This window comes from Alligator mississippiensis, chromosome 8 (assembly GCF_030867095.1).
Source record: "Alligator mississippiensis isolate rAllMis1 chromosome 8, rAllMis1, whole genome shotgun sequence".
NCBI lineage: Eukaryota > Metazoa > Chordata > Crocodylia > Alligatoridae > Alligator > Alligator mississippiensis.
In genome coordinates, this window is record NC_081831.1 from 622,747 (window position 1) to 634,488 (window position 11,742).

Below are 11,742 nucleotides of genomic sequence, written 5' to 3' on the forward strand. Positions count from 1 at the left end.
GGCCCACCCCACGCTTTGGCTGCGCTGGATCCCCTGCAGCCCAGCCAGCACCACATCTCTGCCTGTTCTCAGGGCGGCAAAGCCTCCCGGCCAGGCTGGCATGGGGCCATGCACCTGGCTCGATCCACGCAGGGCCCAGCCCCAGCAGTGATTGCAGGTGGGAAGCACCTGGGGATTTCATAGATTTTCATATTTCATAGACATTAGGGCTGGAAGGGACCTCAGAAGATCATCGAGTCCAGCCCCCAATGCTCCAGGTGAGCTCTGCCCAGGGCCACCCACATGCTGGGAGGGAGCTGGGCCAGGGAGGGAGGTCCCACCACCCACCTCTGCCCTCGCGGCACCGTGGGGGGTGCCCGAGCCTGGCCCGTGGGAGCGGCTCGGGGAGCTGGAAGCAGCAGCGCCACGGCAGCCCCACGCTCCACCCGGGTAATTAGCCCTGCTGGGAAGCTGGGTGCTCCCCAGGCACAGCGTGGCACTGACGTGGCGGCACCGCGCCCAGTGCCTGACCCGGCACGCTCTGGCCTGGCACGGCCTCTCGGAGGGGCTGGGGCTGGGGTGGGGGGCAGGACCGCGCCCCCTGCCTGGTGCCCCGTGCTGCAGCCAGGCTGCTCTGCAGTCACGGCCCCTGCCCGGCGGGCCCGAGCACGGAGACCCCTGCCTCCCCGGCTCCCGTCCCGCCGGCTCCTGCTCCCGCTCTTCCTTCTGCTTCTCTCTTGGCCGCGGCCCCAGATTCGGACGGGGGGCGGGGGGGCGCAGGGGGCAGGAAGAGCCTGCGGCTCCCGTTGCCACGGCGACCCAGCTTTGTTTGAAACGCTCCCCCAAAATGCCAGGACTTTCCTCGAATTCCAGCCCCGCGGCCGGGAGGAAAACTTCCTCTGTTTCCACGGAAACCGAGGGGAGGATTTTCCGTCCTAAACATCTGTCTGTAAACAGTTGTGAAAGCGGCGCCTCCCCTGGCCACGGGCACGGCGGGGGTGAGCCACGCAGACGGGCCGGCGCTGCCACAGGGTGGCTCGTGGCCGTGCCCCCGGCCCCGCTGCCAGCGAGGGGGCCCGCAGCCACGGGCGAAAGCAGCTGGCAGGGCGGCCTTGGCGTGGCACAGCGCTGCTGACCACAGCTCGTGCCTGGGCCGTGTCCAGCGCGCTCCTCCCCTGCCTGGGCCTGCGGGGCCGGGCTGGGCCGGTCTGCCTTGTCCCTGCCGTGCCGAGCCCTGGGTCCCCTGCAGAGCCTGGCCGGCTGCCCCGGTGCTGCGGCCACCCCTGCCCTGTCCAGCACAGCAGGTGCGGCCAGGCGGCGTGGTGCGGCGCGGGCGGATCCAGCCCGGAGGGCTCAGGGCTGCGCCTTGCCCTGGCTGCTCTCGCTGCAGGGGCCGAGGGCTCAACCCGCTCGTGGCGCCCGGAGCCGCCGGCGCCTCACCCAGGCAGACGGGGGCTGGGCCTCCATCCTGACCCCTGCCCGGAGGGGCTGGCTCTGTGCTGGGGTGCCTCGGGCCCTGCCACCCAGGAGGCTGGTGGGTGCCGCGCAGGGCTTGCAATCGGGGCCAGCACTGGGGCTGGGCAGCGCTGGGGGCAGGGGGTTGGTTTGGCTCTGGGTGGCCCAGGTGGGAGGGTAGCGCTGGCGTGGGCTACGTGCCGTCCTGCCCGGCTGGGGACCCGCTCCTTCCCGGCCGGTTGGGAAGAGCCTCCGTGGTCCCGGATGAGTCAGGGAAGCAGCTGCTTTTTCCAGTCCGGCTCCCTTCGTGTTTCCGTGGCCGGCAGCGCTGATGCAGCCAGCGGGGACGGGCAGGGGAGGCAGGTGGAATGGGCGGGCAGGATGGACCGTGCCCCCCACCCTGCGCCCAGGGGAAGGAGGGCAGGGCAGGTTTCTGTCTGCTTGGGCTGGGCACGGGGGCCTCATCAACCACCCCCAGACCTCAGAGCCCCACAGCAGCCACGGCGGGGAGCCCTGGCACAGCACCCGGTGCCTGGCAGGGTCCAGGGCTCGCTGGCACCTCTGCCCCCCCCAGCACCCTACCCCTATTTCTGCCCCCACTTCCCTCTCTGTGCCCCTGCCGGTGGCTTCCCCTGCCCCCTCCTTCCTCCACCCTGCGGGCTGGGGGACTTCCAGCGGGTGACGTCCCCAGGCTTTCCAGGAGCAGGGAAAGGGCTGCCATGGGGGAAAGCCGCCCGGGTTCCCCGGAGCCAGCCGAGCCGCTTCTCTGATGGGAAGCCCCATGACATCACTGCTAGGGCGGTGTGGCCACGCAACCGCCGGAGAGTGGAGAGACGGGCTGAATGCCCCCCTCCGCCCACTTGCCCAGCTCCCAGTTCCCCTTTCGCCCTGCCTGCTCCTGGGATGTGGGCAGGCAGGCGAGGGGGTCTCCGGCTGGGCCTCCGGCTCCTCCAGAATCACGAGTCCGGCCACAGCGCGTCACCAGCTCTCGGGGGAATGCCCGGCCTCAGGGTCTGGCGGGTGGGCAGCATGGCTGGGGTGCCAGGCTCTGCCCAGCCCACAGCTGGTGGCTGCTGCATCTGCCACCTTGGTGGGGCCATCTCGCAGGGGCTGGTGGGGGCCGTGTGCCGGCGCCATGCTCCCGCATCCCAGCTGGAAGCTGCCCTCGCTGCTCCCCTGGCGTGGCCGTGCCGGGGGCACCCGTGCGCACGGGCTCCGTGGTCAGGTTGCTCTTCAGGCTGCCAAGGCTCAGGCTCATTTGACAGCTACTTGGAGCCGGTTTGCGTCTCTCCGGCCAAGGTGTGAGCTCAGCCGGGAGGGCTCTGCCACAGACACCCCGGCCAGCATTGGCTGTCCCCCAGGCACCAGCCCCCCTGGCCGGGGCCACAGGCCGAGGCATTGGTGCTGCGCCACAGCAAGGGCAGCCCCAGCTTCGGTCCCAGGGCCAGGAAGCAGAGGGAGCCGCAGGGGGAGGACGGTTTGCTCAGGCCTGCGAGGAAGGGGCCGGGCACAGACTCAGCTCCCAACCGCTGTTGGAGCAGCCCAGGAATCTGCCGCTGGCGGCTGCTCCAGGCACTGGCTGCAGGTCTTGCTGGAGACCCGGCCCTATGGAGACGTGCGCAGAGCTTCTCCTCCCTGCAGCCCGCGTCTCGCGTGGAGCAGCCCACAGCTCCCCCACGTGTGCTCCGGGTCCTGGCACGCCTTGTCTCGCCCCAGGAGCCCTGCCCCGGTCCCCAGCTGAGCTCTCAGGTCACCGCACGGCCTCAGGCATGCGGTGACTGGTCTTATGGGTGCTGCCCAGCCTGGGCCTGGAGGGGCTCGAACAGACCAGTGGCTACAGCCACACTCCTGTCCTCAGGGGCTAGGGGCCCTGACTAAGGTCAAGCAGGGAGTCTGTGGCAGAGCTGGGGATTGTGGACAGTTCCCCTGGGCCCAGCCCAGCGCTCCAGCCCCCAGGTCCTTCTAGTGCCTCTGTGTGCAGCTCCCTTGGGGGCTCAGCTCCAGGAGCCCCCAGCATCTCCCAGCCCTCCCCTCCTCCCAGGGCATCAGCGGGACACCTGCAGCCTGGCCCCCAGCGCTGCCGTCCCCCTGCCCCCAGCCCAGCAGCGCTGCGGGGCTGAGCGCGCCGGTCCTGGCCACGGGAGCCCGGGGCCCAGGCTGAGGCAGCAGATGCGGGGTGGAAGGAGCAGGTGCGTTGTCATTCAAGAACCTCCAGCTGCAGCCGCACCCTCGCCTGCTGGGAAATGCTGCAGGAAGTGTTGGTGCAGGAGGTCGCCAGGCAGGCTGCGAGCCAGGGAGCCAGGTGCAGAGTCCCCTGCCCTCACTCCATCCTGGCAGGCTTCCTGTGGCTGCCTGGGGCTCAGCCCCTCCCTGCACAGCCGTGCCCCTGTACCAAGCCTGGATGCTGCTCGGGGGGCCCAGCCCCACGTTGTGCTGTACTGGAGCACCCTGAACCTGCCTGGAGCCAGCCCATGCCCTGGCATTGGCAGGGGTGTTGGACATGGGGGCCCCACCCAGGGGCCCTGTGCTCGGAGCTGTGCATGGGTCCTTGTCCTAAGCACCCTCATTGCTGAGGGTGGCTGCATCCTACCGCTCGGCCATCCCTGGGCAGCAGCAGCAGGGCAGGGCAGGGGGCTCTGCCCCCCACCCCCCTGCTGCCTCTGCCAGGCCAGAGCTGGCAGGAGGAGGCTGCTGTGGGTGGGAGCGGGTGATGCTCAGGCTGGCTCCTGTGTGCGTCCGGGGGTGCAGGAGATGCAGCCTTGTCCCCGCCAGGTGTGGATGGACATTTGTCCGGGCCAGAGCATGGGCCCCTCCAGGCAGTGCCTGGGGAGGGGGCAGCGGGAGCCCAGCACCCTGCATGCAGGGGGACGGGATGTGCCATGGGGCTCTGCAGTGGGGAGCACCCGGCCCTGCCATGGTGCTGTGTGGTGTCGCCAGGCTGGCACGGGGCCCCTGGCCCTCCAGCCCCAGAGGCTCCAAAATCTCGGTGGGTCGCTGCAGGTCAGTGCAGCCCCCCTGAACCCAGCCCAGGCCATAGCCCTGCCAGGAGGCTGCGCTCCCTCTTTGTGGGGCTGCCTTCCCACCCCCCCCAGCTCTCCTTGCCCAGGGCCTATCGGACAGATGCATCCTGCTGCGAGGTGCTGGGGCGGCAGGCTAAGGAGCACGCCTGTCTGGGGTGCCCAGCGCAGGAGGCGTGGGGCTGGAGCAGGGTGGCGTGCTGGCAGTGCCTGGGCAGGGCTGGAGCTGGGGTCCTGAGTGGTGGGTGGGGAGCAGGGCACCGGCTGGATCTCCTTTTGCCACCTGTGGCTGCAGATGAAAAGCAGCTGAGGATACGCGGTGCCTCCCCGACCTCGCCTCTCCTGTCACCCTTGGAGGTGTCTGATGGGGGGGTCCCATCCCATGATGTGGGGGGTCTCTGCGTGCTCCCGCCTCCCCCAGACCTGTCCTGTGCTGGGTGCAGGAACAGCTGGAGGGAGGGAGCGCAGGTCTCTGAAGCGCTCGCAGGGGGCTCTGGGCCAGGCTTACAGGGATGTGGACGCCTGCCCCAGGGCTGATGCTGCTGTGTCCCCTCATGGGCTGGGCTTGTGATGGGAGCATGAGCAGCATGAGCTTGAGTGGCTCAGGGATGGCCCCAGCCTGGCGCCAAGTGCTGCCAGCGGGGAATTAACGCCGCGCAGACCTTGCATCCAGGGGGAGGTGGCAGCCGGCCGCTGGGCACCGTCCCAGGCAGCGTGCCCTCGCGGTGGGTGGAGCTGGGGCAGGGCCAGCCAGCACTCAGGCTCCCCTGGCTCTGTGTCCTTGGGCTGGGGCAGCTGATAGGGACAGCTGCGAGAGCAGGGGGCTGGGGCCAGGGCCAGCGCCACGTGCCTCTGGCACCCTGGGAGCCTGGCGGCAGGTTTAATCTCAGCTCCCTCGGTGCTGGAGGGGGCAGCTGACTCGCCACAACCTACCTGCCTCCCTGGAGGCTCTTTCACCGTCCTCCTGCCAGCCCCTTGGGGGGAAGGAGGTGACAGGCGGTGGCCAGAGGCGAGATGAGAGCCAGGCCCTGCCCTTCCCCCGCTCTGCCCATTTCCTGCCTGTCCCCGCTGGGCCCTTGCCGGGAGAGTGGCCTAATCGCACTGGAGCAGGTCTTCCCGGTCCAGGAAATGGCCGAGCGGGTGGGGTGAGCTCAGCCCGTCTCCTGGCAGGAGGGAACTGCCTGCCCGTGACTCGCCTGACGTCAGGCAGGGCCAAGGCCGCATTGCTCAGGGAGGCTTGTGAAATCCCAGGCAGGGATTTGTCCACCAGCCCGCACGTCACGGCGGGTCCGGGCCGTGTCCTCAGAGCTTCCCGGACTGTCCGAGTCAGCTGCTGGTGAGAGCGAGCCCCAGAGAGGGGGCCGGGAAGCCAGACCACGGCACCCCAGGGGCTTGGGGCAGGGGCCTGCAAGACTTCAACTTTCTGCCCAGGGAGCCGTGGCCCCCGCGCCTCCCTCCGTGCCAGGAGCCCCTCGGCTTGCTACGTGCGGAGCCACTCTGCTCAGAGCCTGGCCCCTCCTGGGACCCCCAGGTCCTGCCTGTGGCACCCCATGGCCGGGCCAGCGGCTGGTGCCTGGCACCCGGGTCACTCTGGCACTGGCCCACACTGGCGAGCGCCTGGGAGCCGTGACTTTCAGACTTGTCCCTGGGCAGCACGGTTCCCCCTTTTCTGGGGCCCTGGAGGCTTGGAATAGTCCCAAGAATGGCCCCGGGGCTGCGACTCGGCCAGCCCAGCCCCAGCCCCACTGCTTCCCGTCAGGGCCCCTGCGACGGCCCCCCTTGCAGCCTGCAGCTCTGCGGGCGGGCGGAGGGGAAGGGGGAGGAGGCCGCGTGGAGTTTCCTGGCACTGGGCTGAGAATAAACAGTGATATTCCAGCCTTTCATGCGTTGCTGTGGAGACCCCGCTCGGGGAGGGCGGGGGGTGTGGCGGCTGGCGTGGCGGGGCTGATGGGGACGTGCCTCGGCAGGATGGCAGGTGGCTGCCCGCTGCGCGTAGCTCTGGCTAGGCCGGTGGGCGAGGGGCTCCTCCCGGCAGGGACACCGTTGCGCAGTGCCGCCTGGCCAGAGCCCTGGAGCAGGGTCCTGCACGTGCCTGAGCCTCTGCCCTGTTCTCTGGGCTTCAGGTGTGCCATGTGGGGCAGGCCAAAGGGCAGCACGGCCACGGCGCCCCGCGTGCCAGCGGTCCCCACCCGACCCATTGGCATGAGGTAGCCTGGCTCAGGAGGGAGACTGGTGCTGGGCAGGGTCCCAGGACACCAGGGGCCCTCTGTCTTTGCCAGGGCAGGGCTCCTGCTGCCCTCGAAGCCTCCCAGCTGGACGGAGCAGCCGTGTCCCCTGCTGCCCCACCATGGGGCACGGCTGCTCCTCTGCTAGCCCCAGCCGCCCCCTGGACTCAGGTGCTGGCAGCTTCATGTGTGTCCCTGGGCCTGGAGGGCAGCAATTGCTACCCCCCCCCCCGGGGGGGTTCTTCCACTGCCCTCCTCCCAGCCCGGCCAGCCCCTGTGTGCATGCCTGTGTGGGGGCCCCGTGGTTCTTCTCTGGTAGCACTGCTGCCACTGGAGCCCACTGGAGACCTGGCCTCGTGGCCTTGCCCCCCCCAGCCTGGAGAGGGGGTAGCTCCTCCGGGCCAGCTGTCGGCTCCACGGGCTTGGGGCCGCGCAGCCCCATGCTCTTCCCCTGCTGGCACTGAGCCAAGCCCGGGGAGGCGCTGGCTGCCCCTAGCCCCGGAGGGCAAAAGTGCTGGCGCCGCTCGGCAGGGGCTGCCCGGACCCCTGCAAACGCTGGCTCGGGGCCAGCAGGCCCCGGCGCTGGCAGGGAGCGGGCCCCGCGCCGCTGGGGCAGGCTGAGGCGTCTCAGCACTCAGACATCCTTTACAGTAAGGAGCGGTGCTTACGCAGGCTGACTCACCGCCGGCAGGAATCACCCCTGCTCTGGACAGCAACCGCGGGACGCTGCCGCTCGCCTGACGTCAACCCCAGGCTGCTCTTCCAGGCCCGGCAGGAGCCCTGGGTGGGCAGCTGTGGCGGGGCCAGGGACCGCAGCCTGGGGCAGGCAGGGTGGGGTGGGAAGCAGACCCAGAAGCTGGGCTTTTCATTAAAAAATAGTGCTCTTTATTATAAATTATGGAAAGGCTTCCTTCCTGAATATAAATATAAATATGTGCAAAGTTCTCGTCTGAGTTTGGTTTGGGTTGAGTTTTCAAGCATGGTTTGCTCAGCCCTCGAGGCTGGAGGTGAAGGTGGAATCTTTATAAAAGACAGTGATTCAGGCAGGTCTGTAAACATCGCTTTCTTGGAAAACCAGAAACACCCGGCTGCTCTTCCAGGCCAAGGCGGAGGACGCCGGCGACGCAGCGGGCTCCGGGGGCTCCTCTGGTTGCTACATTCGGGTTCAGATCAGTGCCACCACAGAGCAGTGCAGCCAGGGCCCAGGCAGCCCCCAGGGCAGGTAGGGGTGGGAGGGAAACCCCTCCTCTGGCGTGGTCCAGGAGTCCAGGGGCTGCCGGGAGAGCACTTGGGAACAATGGTCAGGCTTAGACGTGTCTCTCCGGTGCTCCCGCCAGGGACGCAGCCACATGGAGCTCTCTGGTGTCCACGCGTTGGTCGGGACGGCCTGGCCCGGACCGTCCCTCGTCTGTGCTGTCACGCGCTGTGCGGCCGCCCAGTCCTCGGGACAGGGATGAAGTTTAAGGCATAGTCCCCTGGATGACGGGAGAGAGCGGGGAAGGCGGCTGCCTCCGCTTGTGGGGGCCGGCAGCGAGAGGTGAAGGGTCAGTGCGGGAGGAAACCTCCCCCGACGGAAAGCCACACGACAAAAACACTTTCCCCTTATAACGGAGGAAAAGCTTCAGGCTCCGGCCGGACTCCAGCGCTCCGGCCGGCGCCACCCGGGTACGGCTCCTGCCCTGGCACCCGCAGCGGGGTAGCCCCAGCCGTGCCCCTCACAGCGGCGCGTCGTACTGGTCCAGGAAGTCCTTGATGGGCCCGGGCAGCTGGGCCACCTTGTCGTAGGCGTCCAGGTGGCCGTTGACCGTCTTGCGGCAGAGGTGCTGCAGGCTGGAGACGCTGGCGGAGAGCGGGCGGCTCAGCACCAGCGGGATCTTCTCGCCGCCCGAGTAGATGTAGTAGGCGCGCTGCGGGCGCCGCGGCATGTAGTGCTGCACCAGCTTGAGCACGCAGTCGAAGCGCGGCACGGGCTGGCCGCGCGGGTCGCTCTGCAGCGCGAAGCTGCCGCCCTCGCACTGGATGCGCAGGTTCTTGGTGCCCGCCTCGGTCTTGACGCTGAGCGTGAAGAGGTGGCGCTGGTCCGAGCTGTCGCGGATGAGGAAGGTGCCGGCGGGCTCGGCGCGCAGCAGCGCGTTGGCCTCGCCGCCCGACACGGCGCTCCAGTAGAAGCCGCTCTCCTGCAGCTTGCGCGCCGCCTCCAGCACCAGCTGGTACTCGCCGGCCGAGCGGAAGGTCTTGAGGCGCAGCCCGGCGTCGGCCGCGCGGCTCGGGCCGCTCATGCCGGGGGGCTTGCTCTGGGTCACCATGGCGCGGGGCGGGCTGCGCTCCCGGCGCCGCGCCGGCTCTTATAGCGCGGCCGGGACGGAGCCAAGCGCCGCCCTCGGGTTCCTGGAACTCGGCTCCTTCTTGTAACGTTACTCAGCCCCCGCCCCGCCCCGGCCCGGCCCGCCCCGGCCCGCCCCGCCCCGCCCGGGCACGCCGCCAGGCACGGCCGGCCCATTCCGGGCAGCGGCCCCGGCACGCTCCGGGACCGCCCCGCGCCGCCTGCCAGCGCCTCCCCCGGCCGGGCACCCCGGCCTCGTTGCAGCCCCCTGGGCACGGGAGCCCCAGGGCGGGCCGGAGCTGCCCGAGCCCCCGGCGCCCTCCCCCCGGCTGGGCGGCAGGAGGAGGAGGAGCGGGGGGGGGGGGGACTCCGCGGCGCGGCGCGGCGGCCGAGGATCGGATGTCTGCCCGGGCTGGGGCTGGGGCTGGTTTCAAGCACAACATTCCGGCCGCGCTGGCCCGGCTTGCACTTCCCAGAAGACCTGCAGGGAAGGGAAAACCAAACTAAAAAAACCCAAACCAAAAACTGAACCGCGGCACAAACCCGAGCCGAACATTTGGGAACAATGAGGGGAAGCTCTGCTCTCCTGATCCAGCGCCCCGGGGCCTGGAGAAACAGGTCAGGTTACTGGATTATTCAGCCCTGGACGTGCAGCAGCAGCATCCCTCTGGGGAAGGCAGGCAGCCAGCAGCGCCTGGCCTCACGTGCTCCCTCAGCGCCAGGGCTGCTGCCCCGCGCGCCCCAGCGCCCCAGCACGGCGTGGAGAAGGGGCCGGACACCTCTGTGCGCCAGCGGCTCCACGCTGCAGGGCAGCTCGGGGGTGCGTGCGGGCGTGCACTGCAAGTGTGACAAGTGCGGGGTCCCCTCGCATGCGGGGGCTGTGCCAGGCAGGGTTTCCACAAGGACTGGGCACTCAGGTCCGGGCATGCCGGGCTGGCACGGCGCTGCGGGGGCTGGGCCGGGAGGGTTTGTCTGTGGGAGGTGTGTAGGCCAGGAGCCAGGAGGCTTTGCATTGTTCATTCTGGCAACTGGCAACTTTGACCTTAACAACAAGGCGCGCTGTCAGTGGATTTGGTTTTAAATAGCTGTGTTTGCCCTGGAGTTGCCGCTGCCTTTGCCAGTCAGGAATAAACACGAGAGGAGCAGTTCTGGGAAGTGAGGCTGCGGTGAACCAGCTGGGCTGAAATGCAGAGGAGCGCTGGAGCTCTGCCCCGGGCGGGAGCGGTGAAACACAAGGGCCTGGCTCCGCTGGCTGGGGCGGCAGGGGGGCGGCCCCGCTCTGGCCCCTGGACCCAGTGCACGGGTCCCTGGGGGCGTGCGGGAGGCCCAGCTGGGTGGACCCTGGCCAAGCCCTGCAGCAGCCCCTGTCACCGCCAGGACCAGCCTCCTGGCCGGGCCACCCCGTCATCCAGGAGGGTGGAGAGCAGCACTTGCTTCCTCTCTGGCTGTGGCCCAGCTTCACCTGGCACTCGCTCAGCCCACCCCCGCCCCGGGGGCCGCGTCAGGGATTCCCTCTCGGAGGCCCCGGGTAGCCTCACCCTCCTCCGTCGATGCCACCCAGAGCAGGGGGGCTGCAGGTGGCGGGGGCTCCGCGCTGCCCTCCTGTGTTTGCTACCCCACGGACCCTGGGGCAGAGCACGGGAGCTTATGCTGAAGGAGCGGGCTCCTTTTGGAAGGGGCAGTGCTGGGCACGGGGCTGAGCCCTCCTGGGGCTGTCTGCGGGGCGGGACGCCCAAGGGAGGGAAGTCTCCCAGGCCGGCTGCCCCTGGGCACCAGAGGCAGCGCGTGCTCCTGCCTCCCTGCCCGGAGGACGGGCTGCCGTCTGACCGGGTCCGCCGAGGCAGCGCCCGCAGGCCTTGCTCCGGGGGCAGAGGCTGCCGCGCTGAGCAGGCTGAGTCTGATCTGGCATCGGCGCGGCGCGCGGCTGGACCCAGGCCGGGCTCAGGGGCGCGGGCAGAGCCGGGCAAGGCCCAGGGCAGCGCTGCAGAGGGGGGCTCGCGCCGGGGCGGAGCTGGGGGGCGCAGGGGCTGTGCGCAGGGTGCGGCAGGTGTGGCTGAGGGCACAGGGCGCGTCCTACTGCTCCACCCTGTAAATCCTGCTCTGCCCCGGCTCCTGGGCGCCGGGAATACCCTGCGGAGCAGCCTGACCAGGTAACGATGCGTTTCCCTGGCCGCTGCCGAGGAGCAGCTCGCTTGGACGGCTCCAGAGCCGCCGCTGGCCGCCTGCCCTGCCCCGCCACGCCACGCCACGAGCGGCTGAGTGCCCGGGTCCGGGGCAGCCCCGTCCCCGCCCCGAGGGGAGGGCGGCCAGCCCCGGCTCGGCGGGGCCGGGGGCGCATTTATCGAAAATGAGCGCCTTGTGGAAGCGCGAAGCTGGCGGGCGGCTGAGTAAGAGGCTGTTGGGCAACAGGGTTTCAGATGACTGAGGTCCAGGACAACGGGAAGAGGAATCAGAGCAGGGAAAGCCACCCGCAGGAGCCCGGCCGCGGCCCCCCCGCAAAATGTCTCGTCTTGGATGGAATTGATGATTGTGTATAAGGAGGATCTGGTGATCCAGTTGTGAAGAACTTGTGGTGGAGAAAGGAGACGGGACGGTCCCACGATTGTGTCACGTATCATTGATTCACGTCTGATATCGGTTATTGGGAGACTGACAAAAGGAGGCGGTGTGGAGAGAGAAAGAAACCTTTTATATTTTCTTAATAAAAAACCCCAAAAACCAGCTCCGGGGGGGGGGGGGGGGC

General features: G+C 69.3%; 1 protein-coding gene across 1 annotated transcript; it reads right to left on the reverse strand.

Moving 5' to 3' along the window:
- Window positions 1–7,538: 7,538 nt before the first annotated feature.
- Window positions 7,539–9,077, reverse strand: SOCS3 (suppressor of cytokine signaling 3). The gene has a single exon (XM_006270647.4). The coding sequence runs from the start codon at window positions 8,980–8,982 to the stop codon at window positions 8,392–8,394; it is 591 nt and encodes a 196-aa protein (XP_006270709.1). The 5' UTR covers window positions 8,983–9,077; the 3' UTR covers window positions 7,539–8,391.
- Between the last annotated feature and the right edge of the window lie 2,665 nt (window positions 9,078–11,742).